This window comes from Phasianus colchicus, chromosome 1 (genome assembly GCF_987193195.1).
Source record: "Phasianus colchicus chromosome 1, bPhaCol1.hap1.1, whole genome shotgun sequence".
Classification (NCBI taxonomy): domain Eukaryota; kingdom Metazoa; phylum Chordata; class Aves; order Galliformes; family Phasianidae; genus Phasianus; species Phasianus colchicus.
The window spans coordinates 174,309,322-174,336,707 of record NC_143436.1 but is presented as its reverse complement, the minus strand read 5'-3'; the positions used below and the strand labels follow the sequence as shown (position 1 = coordinate 174,336,707).

At 43.7% G+C, this 27,386-nt stretch overlaps 2 protein-coding genes across 6 annotated transcripts in view; one reads left to right on the top strand and one right to left on the bottom strand.

Moving 5' to 3' along the window:
• NBEA (neurobeachin) overlaps window positions 1–27,386 on the top strand; it is a 472,765-nt gene that overhangs the window by 314,130 nt on the left and 131,249 nt on the right. For all 5 annotated transcript variants that reach the window (XM_090133132.1, XM_090133143.1, XM_090133133.1 and 2 more), the window contains one exon: window positions 5,081–5,217. In XM_090133132.1, coding sequence (XP_089989258.1) covers window positions 5,081–5,217 — 137 coding nt within the window. The remainder of the gene's footprint in view (window positions 1–5,080; window positions 5,218–27,386) is intronic.
• Window positions 7,567–8,950, bottom strand: MAB21L1 (mab-21 like 1). Its single transcript, XM_031615850.2, has one exon. It carries the CDS (start codon window positions 8,758–8,760, stop codon window positions 7,681–7,683), a length of 1,080 nt encoding a protein of 359 aa, XP_031471710.1. The 5' UTR covers window positions 8,761–8,950; the 3' UTR covers window positions 7,567–7,680.

Sequence of the window (27,386 nt, the reverse complement as noted above, 5' to 3'; positions counted from 1 at the left end):
AATCAATCCCTCCCTCACAATGTGAAACATATGATTGTGGAAGAGTAAAAAGCCAGAAAAGTGAGCTTTGAAAACTTTAAAAACAGGAAAGGAGTTGGGGTTGTTATTCAGTGCAGGAGGAGAAACACAAGACAGTAACAGTCGCATTTAGACTTAGGTTCTCCTTTTTGCAATCAAAAACTTGTGCAAATCGTTTTCTTCATTGCAACTGTTGAAAGTGATACATGAAAGGAGATGTATAGATGCACTCTTCTAAAAGCTTTGGTTTGAATGGAGGAGTTACTCCCTGTATCTGCTACGGTGGAGAACAAACTGAGGGCCACCATCCTCACGTAAGTCCAATGTATTTACTGCACAAGTCTTTTTAACAACTACTTTGTTTCAGACTTTTGATGCCAATAGGATCCAAGAAAAAAAAAAAAAAAGGCTGAATTCTGCAAACTGTTTCTTTAGGAATCATAAGTTCTTTATTTATTATTAATGTGGCAAAGCTTGTATGAGTGTTAGATTAATAATAACATTATATATGCGTGTGTGCGTGATATTAATTTGTTGAAATATGTTTTGCTTTCCTGACTACAGAGCTTTCCCCAAAGGCTTCTGGTGCTTAGCCCTGTTTCTGCTTGCATGTCATGTAGTTTATCTGACATGAACTGAAGTTTTGGGTGTGCGTGAGCTTTTAGTGTCACACACAAATTGTTTCAAATATAGGGACTTGTGGTCATTTTTAATGCAAGTTGGTGTCAGATACGTTTGGCTTTGGAGTGAAACTGCTGAGGGAATTTCAGTTGTCTTATTTCAGACATCGTGGCTGACGTTTAATAGTTATCCTTAACATTTTTTTTTTTTCCGCTTAGGTATCATATTGAATTACCAGTTATAGTTTATACAAACTACTTTACCTAGTAATTAGTTTCAACTGTTCTTTCTGTGTTTTCCATGCTAAGCTCTACATGAAAAAGAGATTCTGTTTTTTGTTTTTGTTTTTTTTTTCTTTTAGAATAGCGTCATCTCAGAATTAAATGTGGCAATACTCACCACTTTTTATCAGAATAATTATCAGGAGATCATAAAACACAACTGGTCTGGATGACTGGAACCATTTTCAAAGTATTTGGCCCACAGAGTTTTTTTCATCTGTTAATAATCACCAAAATACTACTTTTGGACTTGTAAGTCTGCAGTGGGTAAAACTGCTTGCTTCTGTAATTCAGCATGTAAGAGTATATACCTTATCTTATTGAGGAAGAATTGCACCCAACTGTCTTAGTAAATGTACCTCTGGTGTAATTCTCAGACTCCTAACCATAGCCCATGTTCAACTCTTCCAAAGTTTTTGAAAGCAAAAACGTTTGAAGTAACTTTTCACAATTTCACTCTTTTGGGGCTTCCCTAAAGAGTTGGGATTGTGTCAGTGGTGCTTTAGTAGATCTCACACTCTCTCACCTGATGGAGCTTTTTGCTTGCATTGACTTCCTTCAAAAATACAAGCTCTAGAATACCGCTGCAAGAACCAAGTGCACCAACTGAAGTCTCCACTGAAAAAAATTAGCAGAGAGGAGAGAGGTTACAGTCTGCTTTTATTCAGTGGGACCCCCTAATCCCACAGTCATTTACTTTCGGAAAGGAGATATTATTTTAAAATGTATGCATGCAGTAGCGTTTATTTTAGAAATACAAATCACATGTGCAGACCACAGGGATCCGGCAGAGTGGAAAATCCTCCATTTGAGCAGATCACAAAACTCTCGGATCCAAAGTGATTCCTGCTTTGCTCTTAAGGCCAGAAACTCTTTGTTAGCTCGCAGGCGCTCTGCTGCCCGGACCTCTTCAGATAGACAGGAGGCAACGAAATAACTCGGAGATGCTCTCGGTTAGGGTCCAAACTGCTGACGAGAGCTTGAACTGAGCGTCCTTTCGCCAAGCCCCGAGTCTCGGGATGAGCGGGAGCGACCATCGCCTCGCTTTTCCCCTGGAGCCGAAACGTGCCGGCGGCTCCATCCCCGCCCCGATCCCCGCACGGCACCGGCACGGCCGCGCTCCCCGCTCCTCTTTCCCCGCCCGAACGGCGGCTCCGCGGTGCCCGAGGCTCAGCACCGCGTGGGAACGAGCCTCGGCGCTCGGCTCAGGTGTGCCCGGCTTTTGTTTCATTATATTGATAAATCGGGTGCGTTGGAAGGGGACCCAGAGCTTCCCCGATAGCCCCGTTGCCATATGGAAAATCCTCAATATTTTGATTACGCTCTCTGTAAACATTTTAATATCGGATTCTTAAAATGCAGAGACTGTCCCAAAGGGGATTAAAGCATAATCCTCTCTCTCTATAGCTGTAGTGGATTAATTTCGTATTCTCTCAGTGGCTGGTTTGCTCCCTGAAGGCTACAACAAAAAGACTCCGTGCTCCTTAAACGTGCTATGGAATTGGAAGTTGTAATTGGAGATTTCCAAAGGACAAGTGTAAAAATGACACACTGCTAATGCCGAGTATTTTGTTCGCGTTGTGCTTTCGGGAGAGGGGAGGGAAGGGAAAGAAAAAAAAAAAAGAAAGAAAAAAAAAAGAAAAAAAAAAAACCTGCCAAGATTTTTTTTTTTTTTTTTTTTAAACTTAGTTTGGACTCCCTCCCCTCGAATTCCTAATTTATCCACTGCTTTAAAAATTCTTTCGGCTGTTTTTTTTCTTTTTTTCTTTCTTTTTTCTTTCTTTTTTTTTTTTCGAAAAAGAGAACGTTTTCTCTTCTGCAGAGTGGAATGCGCTGATTGCAGGTTACAGCGTACGCAGGTCAGAGGTATCGATAGGGATGCCCCAGACGCGGGTGTCAGCCCAGGTGCGTCCTGGGGGCACGGGGCCGTCCTCGGGATGGGGAGGATGGAGCCAGAAGCCCTTCAGGGACAGCCTCAAAGCGATTGCCCCTTCCCTTCCACGTCCACGTAGCGCTGCCCCCTGCTCCGGTCCGGAGCCATTCCCAGCTCCGTGCGGGCGCACCCATTGTCTCCTCCCGCACGTCAGCTCCCGGGGTTTGGCATTTGGACCGCGAAGTAGCGATGCCTTTATTTTTTATTTTAGCCACGCAACACCAGGGAAAAGGGGTAATTGGATTAAATTGATGGCCTTCCTTCTGGGACTCCGCAAAGCCCCACAGACGCCTCCTTAAAGCGGCGGCGGCCGGTCGGGCTCACCCTCGGAGCTCCGGGCTCCAGGCTGCGGGCTGAGGGGCCGGGCCGGCTCCGGGGGAGCGCTCCGCGGGGCGGCAGCCTCGGCCTCCCCTTCTGTAAACACAAAGAGAGGGGGCCTGGGGAATTGAAACCCAAATCCACTTGTAATCGTACAAGGGAATCGGGCGTAATTACTCGAGCAAGCTTGATGAAGATTGATGAGCCTTTAAAGCGGCCTTTCGGATCGATCCGCCTGCCCTCCGAGCCTGCGGCCGGGCTTCCCCGGCTCTGCCAGGTCCGGCCCGGCTGTTTCTCACGGTGCAGGGAGGAAGGGAAGATGGAGGCAGGACGGGGAGAGCGGCGAGGCAGCCCCGCGCATGTGATCCCGATCAGCTGACCGGGGTCAGGAGGCTGCCCTGCTTTATTAGGGGATGGAAAACAATAAAATGAAAGAAAATAGAGTTCGTATCAATATTTTGCCGCCTGCCATGCCGGGCTGCTGAGAGCTGTCACTGGATCCCACGTTTCAGCTCGTCCTTGTACACCGGCAATCTGCACCTTCCTCCGTGTTTATTTTGCAGCAAAGAATGACAAAATATTGTGCAATACAGCCTCAAATTGGGTGTTGCAGCAAAGGGAAACATTAAGAACATGACAGTGAGATGCGCTGATACAGGATTAATTTGGGTTAAGTGGGTAATTCGAAGCGCTGCTGCCTGCTGAGCAGTGGCACAGTGCTCTGTGGGTCTGAAGGGAGCAGGGCTGCAGGCGGGACGTGGGGACGCATCCCGGCCCTGGGGCCGCATCCCTGCTTTGGGACAACATCCCAGCCCCGGGACCAGCGAGCAGATCCAGGGCTCACTAGGACACAACAGTCCCCAAACACGCGGTCTTCGTCCCCACGAGGCTGGGGCCTGGGGATGTCGGCCATGGTGGGCGCTCGCTGCGCGAGGTTTTCCTCTTGGGGCGGAGGGGTTTGAACAGCAGGAAGCGAACGAAAGGAGTTTTGCCACCCGCTGAGCTGATGGGTTTGGCTGCTCCTAAAGGTGCGCTGGGTGGATGCTGGGCTGAGTCTCTCAGTGTTGAGGCTTTTGTTGTTTGTACATCGGATGTGTGTGTGTGCTTACGCGTGTGTTTATGTGTGTACAAATCACCCTTCACCATTCAGCAGTTAAATCCAGAAAAGCATTTTATATTTCATCTTTTAATTACAGCAAGTGAGCTTCCAAAGCACCAACACTGTCAGCTTTCACTGCATTCCTACCGAAGATGGTGACAAAGTGATCCTGCGCTACCTTTTGCCTTAAAGCAGTTTTTCTTGAATTAAGACCTAACAAAGTGAGCGCAGAAGGCTGCCTCTCGCAGTGGGTTTCCCCATCCCATCTCCCAGTACCCACACCAGTGCCTCGTTACGGCGTACATCCGAGCGAAACCTCGTTACAGGCATTTTAAAAGGGTGAAGTGACAGCGAGCTGAAATAAAAATGACACTGCCATAAATACCCCTAACGATGGCAGCAGCCTTTGTCTGTGTGCGGTGCTCGGAGGGGTACCCAGAACCCCATCCTCGGCGCTGCCCTCGGGGCGCAGTGCGGGGCCGGGAGATTCGGGGCACGGGAGCCCCCGCCACGGCCCATAAACAGCGGTGGTGTTAACGAGGAGCAAAGGGGCACGGAGGGAGAGGGACCTACGTGCGAGAGGCAGCGCTTTCCGCCCTAACCCTTCCATGTGCTCGCTGATTTGCCCGCAGCCCGCAAACTCTTTTCCTGTCCCGACCGCGGAGTTCAAAGCGGGAGAGGACCGAGCGCGGCGCTTCCCCGCGGGGTTTGCGCGGGGCACCGCCGGGCACCACCGGGCGGAGGGAAGGGGCCGGGCCGCGGGGCTGGGCCGGCCGGGCCCGGGGTGACGCCGCTGCCGCTGTCTTGCAGGCCCCGTGGTGCTGAGCACGCCGGCCCAGCTCGTCGCCCCCGTGGTGGTGGCCAAAGGGACGCTCTCCATTACCACCACCGAGATCTACTTCGAGGTGGACGAGGACGACGCGGCCTTCAAGAAGATCGACCCCAAGGTGAGCGAGCGAGCTCGGGGACACGCGTGGCTCGGGGCCGCCCCTCCCGCGGGCTCCCGCTGCATTTCCTCCGCGTATTAATGATGGTAAATCCTCTATTACGGCGGCGGGCGCGTTTTCCAGCAGCCTTTCTCTCGGTGCCTTTGTATGAGCGCGGGCAGATTTAGCAGTTAAGCCAATTGCTCTGAAATCCCTGGAGGTAACCGCAGTCCCAGGCTAAGGCGCAGCAGAGGGATCTACCCCTATCGATGCTATCAGAGAACCTCTTTATTTCAAGAGCGTCGGTTTCCACGTAAAGAATTTGTAGTAAACGTGCTCGCTGCTGAAATGCAAGCTAATATTTAAAAAGAGAGGGGGGGAGGTGGGGGAAGGAAGGAAATAGGCATGTACCCAAGCCTCGGTGCCTGGGAAAGCTCTGCTGTTTTCCTGCCGTCGCCGAGTGTCACCAACCCCCAGCGCCGCCCGGCCGCACAGCGGGGCTGCCCACAGCGGAGGGGAAGGCGAGGAGGGCCGGTCGGGCGCTCCCCTCTCCCGCATCTCTTTCTACTCTTAGCGTTGTCGCTTTGTTGTTTTTTTTTATTAACGAGCTGGAAAACGTTAGAAGCCTCTCTGGAGAGGGAATAGGAGAGATACTTTTAAAGGGAGACGTTTGGTTTTTGTTTGGAAGAAATGTCATAAATAATTTCAGAGAAAAACACTGTCGAACCCAGCTGAACATAAGCGTGGTTGTAGAAAGGTGACTTCTCTTGGACGAATAATTCCTGGAACTGGGAGTTTTCATCGCAGCGCTGGCAGAAGCGATTATCTCCCAGCCATTCGGAATAACGGGTTCCTTACAGCGCACTCTCTAACAAGCCGCCGGTGGGTGTTACACCGGCGATCGGCCCTATCGACACTTGTTGACTATGGGGGCACTGAGCACAGTCCTCGCTGTTACTTTGCGTTTGGTGGCGGTGAGGAACTCAGCCGGAGACGGAGCGGCAATGCGGGAACGCCGCGGTGCAGCACGCACACGGTGTCCCTGCGGCAGGGCTCGGGCTCTGTGCGCAACCGGCGGGCTGATCGCATTCAGAACGGATTTGGAGGGCAGAAGTAATATTGTTGTTCGCGTTATTGGCTCCGGCTCGACCCTTTCACCTATACATTTTACTTCCTTCTTGCTTACTGTTTGCACCAAACGCTCGTTTTATCGGACAGGGCTCGGCACGGGGCTGCTTCCCGAGCGCCTATGGGAAACCCCGTGAAAACGGGTTTGCTTTCTGACTGCCGGAACGGCGCTACTGACTGAATAACTGCGTCAGTGTCTGACAGCCGCTGGTGGCCATCGAGAGCTAAATTCGCCGCCGACATTTCCTTGCCCTGCAAAACTATCCAAAATCAGGCGACTCCCTTAAGTTTTCTGCTTTACGGGGTTTAAGTAACTGTCGACAGGAAAGTGGAAATTCACAAAACGTGGCCGCCCTCTGATTTTTTTTTTTTTTTTTTTCCAAGTAGAAAACTTGATCCGATATTGAAACGCTCACCCAGAGGCGTTTTACTTCATTTATTAGCTCGTAATTAAATAAATCAGGAACAGAAATTAAAATCTAAATCACAAAAGGTAATTATCCAGTGTATTTCAAGTGCATTTTCAAATATATAATTCCAATATTCAAGCGTTATTATATAAGCAGAATCCAAATTTCTTTCGAATATATTTAAATAACATTTCAAGTATATTTATGGAATGTTAGAAATAGAACAAGCAATATATATGAAACGAAAAAATGTAAACTCGTTAAGTTCAGACACTTCAAAAGACAATTAACAAAAGTACCGTGATAAAATCTACCTTTTCAAATGGTATCTTCTCGTTAGCAGAAAATGTCCTTGAAGTATCCAAAATGGCAATTTAACTTCTGTTCACCAAATCACAAAACACCAACATCCACAATTTCAAAGACAATGTGAGCTCACAATATCTGATACAAATTAAAAGGTACATCGGGGTCGGTCAGGTGGCGTCTCCAAACAGCGTTTACTCACGGGGGGGGGGTGGGGAGGAGGAGGGGGTTACAGAAAAAGATCGCGTTTGTTATAATCCGTGGGTGCCGTTCCTGGGCGGAGTGCTCACAGCCGCGGTAAATCACGGCCAATTTCGCTTTTCCGGGTAACACATTGATTTTTTATTTTTTTTTAATTTTATTATTATTATTATAATTATTATTCGCGGGAAACTGCAAAACCGTGACGAGGACCGGAGGAGTGATGCTTGCGGTTTGTATTCGCTTTTCTCGGTGAAGAGCCTACGCTATATTCCTTTTTTTTTTTTTCTTTTTTTTTTTCTTTTCTTTCTTTCTTTCTTTCTTTCTTTCTTTTTTTTTAAGAGAACACTGTTTGCATTGTCAAGTGGAAATCTTTTCGAACGGGAAGCTTAAACTTCTTCGGGACAGAAGCCGGTTCGGGCCCTTTTAGGGCTCCCTTCTAAAGTTTCTCCAAACTTTTCGGGTTGGTCAGTATCTCCCTGGCCAGCCGCCACGTCTGTTTGGCCGCGTTTTCCAGGGCCGAGTGAGGTTTGCCCTGAAAGAGGTCTAAGTTGGGCAAGAAGTAGTGCGGGCACCTCCTGCACTGCAGGCAGGAGATGAGCTGCAGCAAAATCCCGTTGAGCCTATCGCCCAAGCACGACTCGTCCCAGTCCGACTCCCGCGGGTGCTTTTCGCATTCGTACGAAACGAGAGTCTTCATGTGGTAGTTGTTGAGCGGCTGGCCCGGCAGCTCCAGGTGCCGGTCCCGCAGCGTTTTGAGGATGGAGAGGCATTTCTTCCTGCAGCCGCCCATCTGCAGTCTGTTCTCGGCTTCGGCGAACTGCAGCACCCAGGCGTCGCTCTCGGCCGAGCTCTGCTTGCCCGCCAGCGAGTGGCACTCCTTGGAGAGCAGGTTGAAGCCCTCCGCCTTCACCTCGGCCACGCGGTTGGGGCCGGGCCAGGGGATGTGGGGCAGCGGCCAGTGGGCAGCGCTCCGCGGCCAGATCCCCGTGCACTTGAAGGCGGGCGTGATCTGCACCACGTACCTGTCCCTGATCCTCAGCTTCACCTCGCTGGTGTCCGCCACCATCTTTACCACGTCCCTGTAACTGCACTTATCCACGGCTTGGGCCACCAGCGTCTGGAAGCGGGAGCGGATCTTGCGGGCCGAGAGGTAGCCCGAGGCCGTGATGAATTCCACCCAGAGCGACATGCTCCGCTTGCGGCCGTCGCTCAGCTTCAGCACGGCGCAGCCCGGCAGGGAGCCGTCGTCCACGAAGTTGAAGACCCCCATCTGGTTGAGGTAGAGCACCACCTCGAACTCGGTGGGGGAGATGACTTCCAGGCCCTCGTAGCGGTTGTCCATCTCGTTGAGGGAGCTGATGAAGCGCGGCTCCTGCACCTCCACCTCCTTCAGCACGTCCGACACCACCTTGCACACCTCGCGGATCGTCTTGGCGATGGCGGCTTTCCTGGCTTGGCACTTCTCGTTGTAGTACTTGTTCAGGTGGTACACCAGCTTGGCCTGGGCCGCGATCATGTTGGGGCAGAGATCCGGATTGTACACCGGAGTCTCGCAGTAGGCTGTGGGATCCAATGCGGCTGCTAAGGCGGGAGCCAACTTCGGGGAGAATCGGGCTGCCGCCTCCGGAGTGGAACGCGCGGCTCCCGCGGGCGGCGGCTGCTCCTCGGATGCTCTCTTCCTGCTTTTTGGGATCGGCCGCGGCGGAGTGTGCGGGGCGGGGGGGCGGGCGGGGGGCCGGGGCGGGGGGGGGAGGGGGGGGCGATGCTTTTCCTCCCCCTTCTTTTAAAGGGTCCGGGAGCGAGAGGAGAGCATCGAGAGCTGCACCTTCCCCGGCAGCGAGAAAAACAAAAGTTGCTCTGAGACACAGCGAGCCTTCCAGTAGTCGAAATAAGAGAACCTCTTCGTATTTATTTACGTTTTCCCGTAGTAATCACCGTGTGTGTGCGGGGCGGTTAATCAGACGGTGGAAAAAGTGCCGCGTGTGTGTGTGGATATGTCAGAGGCGCTGCCTCTTGGTTTGTATAAGAGCCCAGATGCACTCGTGTGGAAATTATAAAGGCAGGGCCAGGCGGGCGGGCGGCCAATCGCCACTGGGCTCGTCACTGCAGCCTCTCGCGGCTCCAAGCCGGCTAATTAATCCCTCTCCAGGAGATAGATCTGTGTACACACACACACGCACGCACATACACACGGCGAGGCGGTGACGGGCAGAAAGCCCCCTCTCCTCCGCGCGGTGGGAAATAGATGGAAGCCGCTCTCCTTTGCCTTCGGCTCGGGCGGTGTTGGCGCTTCGGAAGGACTGGCACGCAGGTGCGGGGCACCCACCCCGCGCACCGGCCCCGGCCTCAGCCCCAGCCCCGTCAGCCTCCCTCCGTCCGGCCCTGCCCGTGCCCGTGGGAGAGTTCTCCTCCCGTCGGAGGGGCCGCCCAACGGGGCACCGTATCGGCGGCGATTCAGAGCCCTTCGGAATAAAACATTCTTCCAAGCTCCGCGATTCGCGTGATTTTAGCAGATCGAATCGATGCGGAGGTTTAGCGCCGTTTCGGTTTTTTGTGTTTGTGCCTTACGAGGGCAGAATCAATAGCTGAACGTCTTGTTGGCTTTCCCTCCAGGAACCAGCAGCGGATAGAAGGGAAAATCCCATCCTCCGCTTCCCCGCTTCGTGCCCGCACCCCGCGGAGCGCTCCGCTGTGTGCGGAGGTGCGCGCTCGGATGCTCCGGGGGTATCCATTGAGTCGGAACGCGGCAGGGAAAGAGGGAGGGAGGGAGAGAAGGATGCAGCGGCCGCGGAGCCGCAGCCTCTGACAGCGCGGAGCCGGCGTGGGACGCGCGCTCGGCACATCCGTCCTTCAGTTCCTTCAGATCGGGACCGCGATCTGCAAATCAACCGGAGAGTCAAACTCTTGTGCTCTGCAATATTTGCTGGAACAAACCCGTACGTTCTAAAAAAAAAAAGAAAAAGAAAAGAAAAAAAAGAAAGAATTGACACCAAAGCTTTTCTTCGCTTGTCTTTAAGGAATCCTTGAGCCGCTTCCCGAATATTAATTCTTAAAGTGGTGTCACAGCCCTATCTTTCGCTCAGGAGAGGTCACGACGTTAAGCACTTTTCACGACATTCATTCACCGTATCCACACGACCAACTTTATTGCACAGAGCGAAGAGAAGAACGCCCCACTCGGCGCTCGCCCCCCCCCCCCCCCCCCCCCCTCGCTCTGGCTGCGGGCGCTCCTTGCCGCTTCCTCCAGGAAGCTGCTGGGAATCTTTTGCTGCCCATCGGTACCACAGGGCTCAGTGCCCTGGCCGCGAGGCCGCAGGTGACAGCTCGGCCCGCAGCCGCCTTCTCTCCGGCGGCTCGGAGCCGGGAGGAGCCGCTCGCCGCCCGCGTCTGGGGGCGGTTTCCCGGCGGGCGGGGGCGGCCTCCGAGCGGGCCCACGTGGCTCCTCCGGAGCGCTCCCGGCCCATCTCCTTCCCGGCCGCCGCCGCCGCCCACCCGGGCCCGGCCCGCTCCCCGCCGGCGGCCGAGCCGCGCGTCCCGCCCCGCCGCCCCGGAGCGCGGGGGGAAGGGGAAGCGGCGGAGCTGGGGCCGGCGAGCGGGTCCAGGGGCAGTGGGAGGCCCTCGGCGGTGCGTCCCCCGCGGCGGTGCGTCCCCGCCCCGGCGCCTCCCGGCGCGGAGTCTCCGTCCCTTCGTGGTCGGGGACGGCGGCCGCGTGTCACCGGGAGCTCCCGAACCGGCTGAAAACGAAAGTTGAGCCGCGCGGACGGAGGTTTTGCGTGCCTCGTCTCCTCCGAGGGGAACGGCCGCTTCCTGCGGGATGACGACACGCAGCCCCAGTTCCGACACGCGATTCGCGTCGTCGGCCGCGCGATAGGGATGGGAAGCGTTCGGGAGCGGGGAGCTTTGTGCGCGCCCCGTGGGTTTCGCGCAGGTTTCTGAAGGCGGAAGGCAGCAGTGCCCGTAACTGTCGGCACTCTGAATTTTCACGGTGTAGCAAAATGAATGGAAATCAAAATGACGCCTTGTGTGCCAAATCAGAGCTTTCCGTAGATGATAAGAACATGAGATAATGCGTTTTATGTGTATTTGTTGTCTCTCGGCGGTACGGCTGCGTTGTGCGTATCAGACGTAGCCTGGGCTGGGTTATGGTTAGCGCTGAAGTTTGCGATTAGTTTCTCTGCATCATTTGGGTTCACACGTGAAAACTACGCATTCGGTAGTTTGGAAATACGGGCATTTGGGCGTTGCTGCCACCGCTCAACCACTGAGATGTAACTGCGGGGGTGACCCGAGCGCCGCAAATGGCGAAAAGTCGGCGGTGTGGTTTGGGTTCTGAAAACGGTGATATATATCTGCCACTACGTTATACAAAATAGGAATATTTGGGGAACTTCTGACCACTCGGTGCCGTTCGTTTTCCTTCGCGTTTATCGATGCGTCCTTAATAAATTATAAAAGGAAGGAACACCTTTTCATCACCGAGTTTTATTTTTATACGTATGGAGTTGTTCTGGGGATTAAAATCACCTCGTTAAAATGATGATTGATCATTTGTCATGTTAATGGAACCATCTGATATTGGTGACTTTTACCAAATGGCTGTTTTCTAGCTATTTTCCCCCAATTAGAGCCCTATAGCTGCCTTTGGTGAACCCTACTTGTTATTTCACATCTTTCTAAGTGCAGTGCCTTGTCATGCGGTGTTCTCGTTAACCACAGTGCCAAACAGTGCTGAAAACGCCTGACTGCAGGTGCTCGCCCACACTTCCAAAATGTACATCGGAGAAAAAAAAAAGAAGTTGCGTTTATACATTTCACCAGTGATTTCTTTTCATACGGTGAAAAATATGAGCTAAAAGGCACACGCAGATGCATATGCACACGAAGCGCTTACACTGATAGCACTTTATATTCCTTATTATGTAGCGATAGTTCTTCCGCACGCAACTCCTCATGAATTTTAAAGTTTTATTTTTTAATATCTGCCTATTGCGCTGGGGAGCTCGGAAAAAATGAAGCGGAGTTGATTAAATTATTTATCCCTGCTGCTGAAGTGAGTTTGAAGGCTCATTGAATGGATCTGATTTCTTAGCTCCTCTTTCTCCCCTTCCCCCCTCAATTCATCCTGGTTATTTCATCCATATCATCCTGCCAGCAACAATAAATTCACTTTTTTTTTTTTTTCTTTTTATCAAGTATAAAAACTAAAGACAGATATTTGTGGAGACTTTGCTTTATGTGTCACATTATCTGAAATGCGCAGCATCTTTTTTTTTTTTTTTTTTTTTTTTTGGTGAAAGAAGTTGATGGCACTTCGGATTTTCTGTACTCCTATTTGCATTTTACTTTTTGACTGCACTTTCAAGTTTAGGAATGACAGTGCTAAGCTGGAACGTAAGTTAAAGAGGGTTTGCAAAAGCTTGATTATGGTGACGTTATACACTCCTGTACTTAGATTTTGGTGTATACACTTATTTAGAATTATGTATTCAGATGTTTTTCTTCCGTTATCTACAGTATTCTGCAGATATATATATATATTTACTTTTGGAGTAAAAAAAAAAAAAAGTATTATAGCTCATTTTTGCTATACACAATTCACATTCGTTAGTGCTAAACTTAGCATGTGTACATTTTCACTTTTCATTAAAAATAAAAGGATGAAAAGAGTTTGTGTCAGCGTTGGACTTTGTTGGACTCACCATAGCTCACGCGGATGAACAGTTAATGCTTTAAATTCTTCTAATCTGCAATCTGCTAAGGGAAAAAAAAAAACAACCAGCAATTGATTTGTTGTCTTTAAAATGTTACATCTCAAAAGTAAACATAGAGCTCACCCCACTGCAAATTGTGATTTTAGCTAGAACTGCAGAAACATCCAAGCAGGAAAAAATGCATTGAATTATTCATTTGGTTCGCTTCTACATCAGCTTCTCCAAAGCCAGACATTCCTTCAAGTACAGCATTTCATTTAGGGAGTCCAAAAAAAAAAAAAAAAAGATCTCTTGCTTTGAGAATGTTCTTTTCTGCTGAACTGAGAAGAGTATGGAATCAGTGGGGATTAGCGCCTTTTAATCTACTACATCTGTAGCAGGTCATCCAACACTGCAGAGCTCTCATTACTGTTTCGTGCTGTATATGATTAAATGACTGAAAATATTCAATGTTGACCTTGAAAATAAAGCCGTATGTGTTGGATGAGCAGCTTCCTAAGACTTCATCTCTGAGCTAACCTTTCCCCTTGGTAACTTCTATCCCTGGAATACGTTATCTGAGGGAGGACCAGAGCGTTAGAAAATGTCAAGACCAAAGCGTGGTACTCTGTGAAATACACCATTATGTGAATTACAACATCACTCAGCTTCTTCATGCTACATTGTATGAGAAAACCAACATCTTGTTAGTCCATCCGAAGTGGGAGAGTGGTATGTCTTCAGCAGATACACTTTCTGGACCGACGTTTTTCTGTAAGCTCATTTCGTGTCGATCGGCAAACTCAGCTACGCGCTCCTGCAGATAGTTGCTAGAACTTCTGAAATCTGCAGAGAGCATGTTGCTCCACATCTTTAAATGCTGGCCTATATACCGGTATTACTAAGCACCCTCTTTTCATGTACGTTTTGTCACGTTGTGTGTTTAACACTGATTTTTATGCTGCATATAATACACGCTAAACCTCTGTCCTCTCTCCTTACAATAGCGTGGGTATGGTAAATCACCTATGCAACTCATTTCATTTCAACTTAGCTATAAAAAGACATGCCTTGCATATTTTAATGCCGACTTCTGCTTTTTAACGCAGCTTTTAGATATTTTCTTTCAAAATAAGGGTGAAGGGAGGAGTTGAGTGAGTTGGTCATGAGTGATTAATATATTTCATTGAACCTTATGAAGTCCCTGATCCTGCCAATACACATATGGTTAGTTAAACAGTCGGCTGGTGCTGGTGAGGTCAGTGTCTTCTTTAGTCCAACAGTTGGTTAAGCCCATGGGCAGTTATTTGCAGGATTGGGGCCAAAGAAGGATAACAATTGGAGGTTAATTTATGACTAGCATGGATACAGAGTGCCTTTATACCATTTAAAGTATCAAATGCATTGGTCATTATAATAAGGAAAGCAGATTTTTGGCCTGAGCACCTGGTCTTCTCTCAAGCAGGACCTCCCAGTTAATTTCATTGTTTTAGAGTTGATACTGTTGACTTAGCTTAACACGTTGCTCCCACAGAAATACTTTCCTTAATCTACTCTGTTGCTTATACGAGAAGGATGAGGCTATTCATAGAAATAGGTGAAAGATTTTGCTTCCAAAATCTCAAGACTTTTCATACACATTCACAAGTTCGGAACTATTTCTAGAACTCCCAAAAGGTACAGGATCTTTTAACAGTCTTAAATATAAGCAACATACTTGCTAAAAACACTTATTCATTGTTCCTAAAATATACTGGTTGTAACTGTAATATAAACATGTCAACCAATTTATTAGTTAAAGACGAGGGGAGATTTGTTGAGGAAAAGCTTGATACTAAAGTCTTCTGGCCCTTAAAATATCTTGGTGTTCCCAGCACCACTCAACATTTTTTCTTAACTGGTGGTGTGTAATAATTGCAGAGCATAATTTTATTTTATTTTTTTGTCCGGAGGAGAATGAAGTCTGTTATTAAGAACACCAAATCACTCTGGTTCTCCACTTATTTGGGTATGAAAATTTAATGTAGGTCACCTACTGCCCTTCCTACTTCTCTCTATCGTTTTTTCAGCATAGCTCTAGGACAGAGTATGCAGAATGGGGTCCTTTGTGGCATAGTGACAGTGTCATTGAAGTGGGAATGACTGGAGAAGTGACAGTCTTCTTGTAAATTCGCATCTCCAGTACAGTTGTTGAAAGAGAAATACGAGCTGCTTATGGAAATATCTGTGTTTGTCTTACTGCAGTATTGCCATCAATTTTCTTGAGAGTAGAAACAGATTTTGCTATTTGGGGATGTTATAGTTTATAATATACATCAGTGCCATTGAAATGAAGGAAAAAAAAAGGGTGTATCTGGTAGGGTGGTGACAATGTTATATCCTAAGTGTCCTTAGTTTTAGGTGAGCTGAAGAAGATACCTTTATGTTCACATCTTAAAGTCTTTATTAACGGTTTCAGGTGATTTGGAATAATTCTTTTGTAAAACTGAAGGAGTCTTCCAGGATTTTTTTTTTTGTTCCTGATGCTGGTTATTTTAAAGTGAACTTACTTCTGTTGTGTGACATTTACTTGTCAAAAGTGAACTGTAAATGTATTCCTTATAATTTTTGGTTAGTTCATTACTGTGGTAATTCTAAAGTTACGCACTGTGTTCGGGCCTACTAAGAGAGAAGTTACTTCAAACAAAAGCATTCTCTTTTATCTACAGTGAATATTTTACCATTTCCACTTCTTGTTTTCTTATACAAAATATTTTTGGATCTAAGTGGCTAAGTTGGCTTCAGTTTTGAAAATAACCTTATAAAAAGGAATTGCTAACAAATGCAGAACTCTTGCTAGTACTCTGACACGCGCGAGAGTGCACTGCATATGCTAGATTGTGCCATACCTCTTGAAGTTCTTGTCTACACTTCAACAGATTGCTTCTTTAAGGAGGTAAAAAATGACAGCAAGTATGTTGGACAACAGTTTTCTCATTATATTCCATGAGTGCATTCATTATGTATTATTAGCCCTTAATTGCAAAGATGAAATAAAATATCCATTTATCTTGGCAAACCCATTATTTATATATAATACGTCCCTTACAAAATCACATGGATCAGCCTGAATCTTTTCTTCTATATGTCCTATTTTTGTTTGATGAGAAAGAAACTTTTCACGTTAGATTTATTACTAACTTAATCCACTCTCGGTAGGCAAACTGCATATTTTGATGGAGTGAAAGAAGTCCTCTCTCCCCCATCCCCCAAAATTCAGTTCTTCATTTGTTTTGTTCACCACACTGCATTAACACAGTTTTCCCCTGTGTGCATCTGCCAGTGTACGATTTAGCCACGGGCATCTGTAGACCTTGTGGTGATCAGTATTGCAGGCAAAAGCCATATGTGTTTAAATAAAAAAAAAATCTCTTTATTTCATTTGCTGTTTTAACTGGATGGATAACTTTTGTGCCTCAAGACAGAGGAAGAGAAAATAGAGAAATAATTAATTGCCTCTATTCTTGAGGCAGTTTCATTTTCCCTCTCCAATATGGAATGCTTGTCAGCTTTCCTGATAAATGACTGCATGTATTTGCATAGATTTTACATTAACACAAAAATTAGTTTTATTTGTGAAAAACTAGTTTACATAATAATGCAAAATCGAGCATTATGGATTATGTTTCCCAATTTGAGAGTCTGTGAAGAAGTGAGGGGTTTTTTTTTGTTCTTTTTTAAATTCAGTGGTTTTATTTTCAGTGTCAGAGCATATTAGTTTTTAACTTTGTACTTTTTTTCTATAAGAATAACCAAATCAGGGTCTTTTCCTGTTTATAAACCATTTTTTTCTCTCTTTTGTAGATTGAATAATTGATGCTGGTGTGAAACCAACTTCTTTCATAGGTTTTTACACATCCCGTATATTAATTATAACCTTAAATATTAATTCATCTGCACAATTTTATGGAACTGTTTAGAAAAAAAAAAAAAATGCAGCAGATTGTCAAACACGTGCTAAGAATATACTCTAATGCTGCTATTAAAATAGCAGTCCATCAGCATTCTTTCAAAGCATTAATGTACTGTATTAACTTGTATTCCAGTGTATTGGGCTATTTTTTTCCCTGTAGCTCATAACCTGCCTGTTTTAAGTAATTAGGCATTCTTGGCTTGAAGTGACAGTATCATACCTGTCATTAAAAACTGTTATAGTCATAATTGGTTGTGTCTGTAAATAAATTTTGTGAAAACGTATTTTAAAAAGTGCCCTAATTTTGAGACAATTGCTGTTGTTTTCAAGTCACAGCAATTGAATATTTGTTCATATTGTAAATCCGATGCCTAAAGTGCTAATTGTACATCGGCTTGTTCTCTATGCTGAAACAAGCGTAGATGCATTCACTGCTGTTATTTCATGCTGTATAACAAAAAGGAAATATTGCTTCTTATGAAGCATGCTACAGTTAATGGCAACTTAAGGTAAAAGAGCGCCTTTGCCATTTCTTGAATCTGGGACACCCTAGGTGCCAGCTGTCACTGCTCAGCTAATGATGACAAATGCCCCTCTCTATGCAGATTGCAGAGCTTGCAGGCTGCTATGAAAGGCAGCCAGATTACCTTTCTTCAGATAGTAACTTAACCTTTTAAACTTGAGTGTCAAAATGAAATTATTAGCTGGGACGGTTTCAATATCTGTTTCTTTAAAAAAGGAAAAAAGAAAAAAAAAGAAAAGGAGGAGAAGGCAGTAACTTCAAATAATACCCTAGCAGCTCATATTCACCAATTGTTCGTGCTTCTCTGATGTTTTAAAAATAGGAAATTGCTGCCACTGTGCTTGTGAGCACAGAGAATTTGCTTGTGTTCAGTGTATAAATACTGCACACTGACCTCCTGGTTGCACTGCACAGAAATGTGGCCAAGTGGGCCAGGTTCTGTCCTTGCTTACATCCATGTGGCATTGCTGTTGCGCAGATGTCACAGATCGCAGGTTAACTGCTGCTATTTATAAGAGACCTTAACTGAACTTACATACTGGGGATATACTCCGTTCTCTACATGACATTTCATGTTAGCATCCTGAAGTCGTGAACCTCAGCTAGAGCCTAGTGTACAGAAATAACTGAGTATTTACCTTTTAGATCTGAGCAGTTTCACAGAGCTCAGAGTCACTCAGGGTCACACAATCAATTGTAAGTGACTAATTTCAATCCATTCTTCAGCCAGACCTTTGGACTGTGCTGGACTGTCTTGGAAGTAGACTGGTATGAGACTGTCACACAGTTTCTTCATTGCATGTTGAAAAAGCGATACAGCATAAGCCCTGTATACAACATCCAAAGGTGCAGGGTGTTCTTTGAGAGTGTGCCTGTATTTATGTGGGTATGTTTGTATGTGTTTATACACTTTGCAGGTGATTAAATTGATATGTGAGCATTCATATTGATATGGGTACATGGGTAATCTCCAAGCAGTACATATCCTCGTATTAACACACTGGCACACATGAGCACATTTAACATGAGCATTACACTTACCATTAAATCAGTCTGTATCATGAAGTGTATATGAATATCAGCTTCCCTCTGAGTGAAACATAGGTTAATTTCAGTAAACAAGTACTTACCTTCAATATTTTCATGACTGAATCTCTGTAGAAGTGAGCAATAACAAAATTACAGAAACAAGGTGGAAAGACATTTAGTGAGAAGACCAGGAACAGAGCCAGTTATAGGAAGAATAGGAAGGAAGGAAAAAGACATTTGGTATGATATTAAAATGTCATAGACAGAAAATAGTTATTATGATTGGCAGAGCATACAGGAAGCAGAAAAAAAAACGAGTACATATGAAGTTGAGATCCATTTCACAGTAACTGTAATGTGGTTGGTTCTGTAATAATCATTAAGGGAAGGTGATCTAATCTGCAAGCATAATATTAATTAATACTTATTTTTTTTCCTCCAGAAAAAAAGAGTAGATCAGATTACTGATATGTGTTCTCAAAGAGTTTCAGTCAGCGTTGGCTTCTTTTTGTCCTATAGTGTAAGAAATTGAGATGCTGTTTAATATACATTAGAAATATTTCCCTTTAGAGTTTAGAGATGCTTTTTTTTTTTTTTTTTTTTTTTTTTTGTGCATAAGTATGTTAGATTTAACATTTCTGTTTTGTTTTTATTTGTTTTTCTTTCAGACATTCTGTTCAAAGTATTTAAAACCATACATGTTTCATTATTTTGAGCAAGTGTAGCACAATCTGGGAAATAGAAAGGACAAAGGTCTAGTGTTTCATATTCAGCTTTCCTGGCTTGTTGGTTGAATAGGCATCAAATGAAGTCCAATGCCTATACAAAAGAAATGTTCCTTGTTTGGATTTGCCCCATCTGTGTCATCTGGTGGCTTATGCAATAGGAGGTGTTATCACATGAATCCAAATGCACAAGCCAGTTGTTTTATGGACTCTTTCTGTGCTTGGAGGAGTTTATAAGTTGCCCACTCTATTGTGTGTCACTCCCAGATGACACGTGTGCATTCTGCTGAGCATATTTTGGGGGTAATTATAACTAATGAAGCCTGGTACACAGCTTGTTCACAGAGTGATTTATTCTGCTGCTGTCTGATTCCTGAGACTTCTGTAAAATGGTTATATTGTGCATTCCACTTTGGACATGTATGGGAGCATGTGGTATTGAGTCAGTCTGAGAAAACTGAAATAATTTGTTACTCAGTGTACCACAGACTAATTACAAATATATTAGCTGGGTACATCTGTTTAAAAACATAGGAAGGAATTGAAATTATAAATGAGATCTGTAACTTCAGGCATATCAACTTTTGTGTGGCCTCTGCTTATTCATTAACTCTTCCCAGACTTGCAGCAAGCCACTTAGATGTACAGCTCAGAGTTCCTCTGGACCCCAACGATTAAGGTTTGGTTCCCTTTATACCTTTCAGCAAAGCAGATTTTATTCTGCATGTTCTGATAACTTGTGATAGCTCATGGAAAGATAAATTTAAAAGTTGGGAAGAAAATAGTCGATAATTTTGCAGGTAGAAAACAATGAAAACAAAAAAAGGGGAGGTTAAAAGTTATAGCAATGAATGAGAGGAATGAGATCAATTTTGGCACACATTTCATAAAAAGCATTATGTAAGGATGGAAAACAACTGCTTAGAAAATACAGTTCGTGTCGTTATTAGTCTGCATGAGTAGAAAAATAGTTTTACTGAGAGTGAATTATTGTTTTCATCTGGTTTTGTGAAAATCACCTGGGATTTGTGCAAATTTGTGCATGCAGTCACAACATGATGGGTGAGAAGATATCCCTAGTTCAAAAAGTGAATCATGCAAGCTGACATTTCTGCATGAGTGCGTTGAGCAAAAGGATGTAGTCACCAGCAAACCTGAAGTTCACCTCTGGCCTAATGTATCCCCATAGCGAAGCCTGCAGTATCAACAAAATTTCTCAAAATCAGCATTTTCACTGGGAAAGGAAAGAAAACAAAATGTAATTTCTACTGAGTTCTTGTCTCATGAAGATAAAAGTGGAAAGAAGGTCTGCCAGTAACTTCATCCTTACTTCTGAACTTGCATGGAACTTGTTCTCCTAGTCAGAGCACTGTATGGCAGTGCTATAAAGCCAAGATGATAACCATCAGTAGGTAGGATTATTGGAGGAAAAGCTCTCTGTATATAACGTGTATAGAAAAACCAAAAATTTGAAGACTGTCTGGTTTGCTGCGAACAACTGTATCATAATGCAGTAGTTATTCTTATGTTGTTTTCTGTAAACAGATTTTATTTTCAAACTGTGGCAAAATGAATGTTTATTTTTATGCTTTATTCTTGATTCCCTCTCTACATAAAAGTATCCTCTAAATACAATAGTGCTTGATGATTTATGGCAGTATGAAATCTGGCCTGGTTTGGGGTTTGCTGGCAGTACAGTTGGGATAGGTTTTAACTCTTGAGGGCTTTTAACGCATACATTACCCACTTACTTACCTTCCATGCCAGGTGCATGGAATGAAGTAGGCTGTGTTACGAGAGGTCTGCTAAACTGGCAACGTTTTCATTGAAATCCTTAGATAGGATTAACTTCACAAGTGAAAATCAGAATTTTGCACAATTTTTAATGTTTTACTGTTTGGTTGGTTGGTTGGTTGGTTTGTTCCATGTTAAATGAGCATGACCAACTACAATGACTCATGAGCTATAAGATACCTAGAAATGAGTGGTTGTTTTCCTTGAAGGAAGATTGTTTAAAGAATGGTTAGGGAGAATTACGTTTTTGTGCTGTTAAAATATTGAAGTTGTCAGATGTAGTTTTGTTTTCTCAGTAGTCTGCTCACGCTTAGTCAGAATGTATCTGTTATGCATAACTTTAAAACATTTCATAATGTATTTAAGATTAATGTTCCAAATCAAGAACTATCTAAAGTGATGGTGCTAATTACATCAGTGAAGCTTACGTGTCATTCTTTTGCGCTGACCAAACTTTAGTTTCATGATCTCATTTCTCATTTTAGTCAGCTGCCTCAAGAGTACTGAGCTTGCTTGCATCTGAGCAGAGTGTGGTCTTCTGAAAGCTGGGAATCGCAGCTGTAATTTCATTCTCTCTGCTACTTTTGTTACTTCTGTAGCTGCATTCATTTTACTCGTTTCTACTCTCTTGCAACTTTACAGGAATTTTGTACAAAAAGACTACTTAATTCATGTTGAACCTAGAAACTTACTTATACTGTGAGTTGTTAGGGTCAGTGCATGTGATTGTCTTATCAGTTATGGGAAGATGAAAATCATTTTTCATTCTAGTAGCTAGAGAATAGTAGTAAAATAGTAGTGAAATACTTGTACTCATTGCCTAAAATTATAATCATTTAGCAGAAATTCTAAGCAAGAATGTGAGTTGCTTGCCTTATTGGGCAAGAAATTCTTCTTTGAGCTTCGTGTTAGTGGTAGCCTTGTCCTTTTGCTAGTAAACCTTTCTCTTCCATTTTTCTTTGTGGTCTACCAGGTTTGTGGGGCCAGGCTGCCCAGTTGCACTCTCTGTTCATTAGCAGTTTTAAAAAACTGAATACTCTTTGCCATATTCCATATGTGCAGATCAGACACAGAATGGACAGGTTGGACTGCTTAAGAAATAACTGCTGGCACATCTGAGTTTAGTGAATATGTAAGGAATTTGAACTCCATCCTCACACTGACCTTGTAGTACTGTATGTGATGATCAGTTGTGCGGGCAAAAGGATAGTGATTCAATTAAAAATTCAAGTTTTACATCAATTTAAGTTTATACAGCTTACATACAGAAATAATTCACAAAAAAGAAGACAATAAAAGATTACACTGTCTTTGAATTAGAAAAAAAAATCAAGGATGGGATGGAGATCAGATCAAAAAGATCAAAGAGAATAAATTTGAAATTGAAACTATTAGAATTTCCCACGAAGAATTAATTTGAAAACGTCTGACAAAGTTTATTTCATTGGAGGGGGGGGGACTTAAAACAATGTGAAAAGTGTCAAAGTGGGAAATCAGAGCACAAAAAAGAAGCAGATTAAAGAAGCTTGGCTAAAGAAGTTTGAATTACAGTGGAAGCAGGTAGAGATTTCTTCATATAAATACTACGCTAAACAGGAATTTAAGGACTTTCTACCAGTGCATCTAACCACAGTGGTCCCACATTATGACTCTGATGTTGTGAATCATGCTGGCAAGTGTTAACATTTCCCAGGCTTACTCTTGACTGTGCTTGAACTGAGCCAGCATGAATGTAACTGCTGTTTTTGTGGGCAGAAGTCATTGTTTTGTGAGAGCAAATAAGGTAGCTTTCCAAGAGCTGTTCTTGGGAGCCCCTGGCAGTGAAAAAAGCAGCCTTTCCAGCATCCTTCACTGACCTAGAGGTTAACCTGTCCAGAAGCATATGTAACCTATACAGTAAGGGAAAGCTTTATTAGGATGGGAAACAGGATAAGCTCAGGAAGAGCAAGGCAACAGAGAGAATACAGAAGTTGAGAAGATACAAGTATAATGAAGTTTATGCCAAGTCTTTAAAAAGGGAGAAAATTATATTGACACCTTGGCCAATCTTTCATTACCTTCTTCATTTCTAATAAGATAATGAAATATTTTTGGATGCACAAGCTGCTGAATTTGTTTGTATTGCATAGTACTCTATGTTCTTAAATCAATGTTTCTAAAAGTGGGACTTACAGGCCTTCATTCACAAGCTTACCTTATTTGTTACTGATCTTTTTTAATATTTATAGATTGACGTACACTTCCATGTTCAAGAAATATTTAAATGTTGTACTAAGGGATATGACCTAGTCAGGAAATATTGGTGGTAGGTAAACAGATGATCTCAGAGGTCTTTTCCAATCTTGGTGATTCCATGATTCCATATTGCTGTACAGAAATAAAAATAACGTGATTCTGGCCTCACTTTACTGTCTAATTTCGTCAAAAGCAAGAAGTGTTTTAAAAAAATAGAGAAGATAATGGAAAAGTGAAAAAGGTGATAATAATGCTTGCTACTATATTAAGTAGGAAGATTGTCATATAATTTCTTTTTTAAGGACAGTATAACAGACTTTCTGTTTATGGTTAGGACTGAAGGGACTTGAAAGGTGAAGGTTTAAGGTGTGAAATCAGATTTCCATTAGATGTGATTTTATTCAGGTTGGTTGAGTCAGCTGAAAATTCAGACAAAGTTGTTTGAATGAGATACAACATCTAGTACAGTTAAGAACATTTCACCATCCTTGAACTTGATTGGATGAGTGGAAGGCCAAACAGTAGACAAACTGCCTGCTGCTGTCTGCTAAGCAAGCTAACTGTACTGATCAGTAGTGTTGTTCTCAAGGTTTCTCAGAAATGCATGGTTCAGTGCCTGAGTGCACACACACACACAAATCAGCTGCAAAATTCTCTTGTGAATAGGAATGTAGGTTAGATTTCCCTCCCAGGAAAACCCAAGAAAGAATCTTGGCAGTCATGAGTGAGGGGATGTTGACATCTGTGTAACAAGATAATAGGTTATTTTTTAGGTATGGCTGCAATAATGCTTTGCATCACCATGTTGCAAAATTGGACCTGTATTGTTGCTTTCTTCCTCCTTTTGATTTATCTATTGCTAACGTAGCTATTCACTTTTGGGAGATGGGGATGCTACATGTCTGAGTCTTCCTTTTGTGTATCTTTGTGGTCTTATTCATAACATGTGCCACTACAACCGGATACTACCATTCTAGTTCTGGTTTTTTTTTTTTTTTCCATGATACACCAGAAATCTTATAATATTTTTGGTGACGAATGAGAGAATGATTCTTCTATTTATAGTGCCTGTGGAAGTGTTCAGAGCATTTCATAAATGCTCAGATTATATTCTGTCTGGAAAATCTCTGTTAGCTTACAACTACAGAATCTCTGAACTGATTTTAAAAATGGGTTCTTAAGATTGAATTTGTGTCTTTAATAAGAACAGTGTAATCACTGAATTGAAGGTCTAAATATCTAATTACTATAATCAGACATAAGTAAGTACTGAATTATAAGATATCTGTGTGACTGGACGAAATTCTGAGCTGAGCTGACCAGTTTTGTGCCTCATAGATGAGTTTCACTGTACATAATTTGCGTATAGGAGACAGTTTTTCACAACCACAGTTTGTTTTGTTTGGGATGTTTTACTTAACCGGCATCTAATACAAAATATATAAACTCTTCTACCCATGAAGGAAAGAAACTGCAGCAGCCATAATTCCTGTTATTAAACCTATTCATTTACTGGTGCTAATTATTAGGCGGTTGCTACCCTGGCTAAAAAGACTCACAAAGAAAATAGTTTTGTGATAAGAAAGCAGCTTTGTCTCACGTAAGGAAAACTGGATGTAATGCTCTGCACACTACATTTTACAGAAACGCATAGGATCTGTTTACCTGGTTGAAATTCAAATTGTTTTATTATGGTGTCAATTCTTTGGTTTTGGCAGCACTTCTAAAGTGTCTATACACAAAAGGACTACCACAGTGAATGAATGCTAGTGTTGACACCACCTAACAAGCAGGGATTATGTGTTTACAGAAGAAGTAATATGATAGGTCAAGTATAAGAGGCACTTCTCAAGAGCACTTCACCACATAATGAGTGACTGACTAGAAAGTGCGGAGCTGCCACTCTTTGGCTTCGTTTCGGTGTTGATGCCTGCCTCTCTCCTCCAAAGCCCTCTTGATCATGTTCAGCTGCTCTGTTCTCATGTGGTGAATAATAGTAGAGTAAAGCTGCTTTTCTGTCTCATTTTTCTTGCTAATTTACACATTCAAGCCATTTTTTGTTTGCTATCCTTATTTGCTATTCCCTTTTGTCAAGGCACTGTTCTCTTTTTTGCCTCAGGCCTAGGAACTAATTTGAGCTTCTATAATTACTTCATGTTTTACACCTGTCTGCATATCATGCACCCCTTGTCTCTGTACTTAAGCTGTATATTTCCTTGGAAGGAAAAAAAAAAAAGAAAAAAAGAAAAAAAAGAAAAAGGCTAGTTTTCATACACAAGGAATCCCCAAGTTTCTCCTCTCAGTCTTCCTACAGGAGAAACACAATTAAACTGTTGAGATGTTCTCAGCAATGCAGCTGACCTTTTGGGTTCATGAAGGACAAATGAATGCTGTCTGTTCAGACAGTTTGTGTTAAGACATTGTTGAGCAAAGAGCCCTGAGCTTTGTTCCTCTTGAATGAAGCGATGGTTGTAGTCATTTTAAAATCATTAAGACTCTGAATGCACGGTATCATTCTACAGTGTTTGCTCTACAGCTGCTCTTCTGCTTTAATAGCAGCTTATTAAATTTGGGTCAAGCGCACTCTGAAGAGTATCACAATGAAGAAACTGTTCAAAAAGTTACCTGTTTAAAAAAAAAAAGGCAATTGATTAGATTTTTAACTTAAGTGACAGCTGCAATTCACTGCCCGTTCTTTGTGGTGTCCTGCAGCCAGAGTGGAAGCCTTTTGTAATTTGGTCTTCATTTTGTAAAAGCTTTCTTGAATAATCCAGGGTTGCTTTCCACTCTCAGACCGCCTCAATCCAATTAGGAGTTTAACAAGGGTCAAATTAAGGAGACTTTACACTTCATGTTTGCATCATTAGCCAGAAGACTGTTTTGTGTGTGCACGACTGTGTGTCGAGGAGGAGGGGAGGCTGCAAGATGGGGCAGACACAAAGCTGTCATCCACCATGTGCTGCATCCTGGAGCTGAATGGAGGCACAGCAGGCTAGGAACAACATTTCCAGTTGTCTTTTGGGGCTGTCGTCATGTCGATTTCAGCTGGTACATCGTTGTTTGGAGGTTACAGGTGCTAGCTAGAGCAGAGGAAGAGGAGCGTGCTCTGCGCCTCCTCTTTTCTCTCCTGGTAGCCTATTGTTATTGGACAAATGACTGGGAAGAGATGAAGTTAGAAATCTCTTGAGCATTCATTATTTTTGATGAGATGACAACTACCCCAGTTCCTTGTTCTCACTACTCATGCTGTTTCCTGTTATTTTTTGAAAACATAATTTTTCTGCATGTTAAGTGTATTGTACAGTGTGAACTTTTTTATGCAAGTGGATTGTTAGCGGGCTTCCCGAAATCCAGTGTGTGTATGAAAGGCTACAAACATCCACCAGTATTTTCTACAATAACAGATAACCTTCTGAAAATGGCACCGGTTTTAACTTAGGCAATATTTGAGTATGAGCACTTTTTTTTTTTTTTTCCCTCCCTTAATGAATTATTTATAGAAATAGTTGAAAATTAAAGAGAAAACCATAAGAGCCTCTTTTCTGTGTAAGATTGTTCTTAATGACAAGAAAAATTCTCCTGCTAATCAGTGTTTAGAGGTGTGGGATATTGCTGGGGAACTGTTGCAGTGTCTCCTTAGCAAATGCTTTGTGCTGCGACATACAAAGTAACGATTTATCTAAAAATAACACTTTCATTGTTCCTCCCCCCCCTAAACCCATTAATAGGTACTTTAGTATCATGCGAGTTTTCATAGTTTAATCCCTTTTCAAAAGCTTTTCAGAATAAAAGCTCTAAATGGTCCTCAGTATTAATTTGATGTGACTTCTGTACAATATGGTTTGAAACTCTCAGAAGCACATTTTTACAGCTTACCCTTTTTTCACTGGATCAGTGTGTGGAAAATACCAGCTAAATGTTTCATGGAGTCTCTGCTGTAAGCCTTTTTTGTTGTCTTGCAGATGCTATAGCTTTCTGGTGATTTTTATTTAGTACCATCATTATTAGATAATATTTAAGCCAGATCAAAAACTCTGCCTGTATTATTGTTCACTGAATTTAAATTTTAGGGAACGCCGCTTTAGACATATTTTTTTAAAAGTTTTGACCCGTCTCTTGAATCTCAACTGATGAGAATGGAGCTTCAAGAGTAAACTGTGCATAATAAATGCTGATTGATTTTAATGTAGTCTG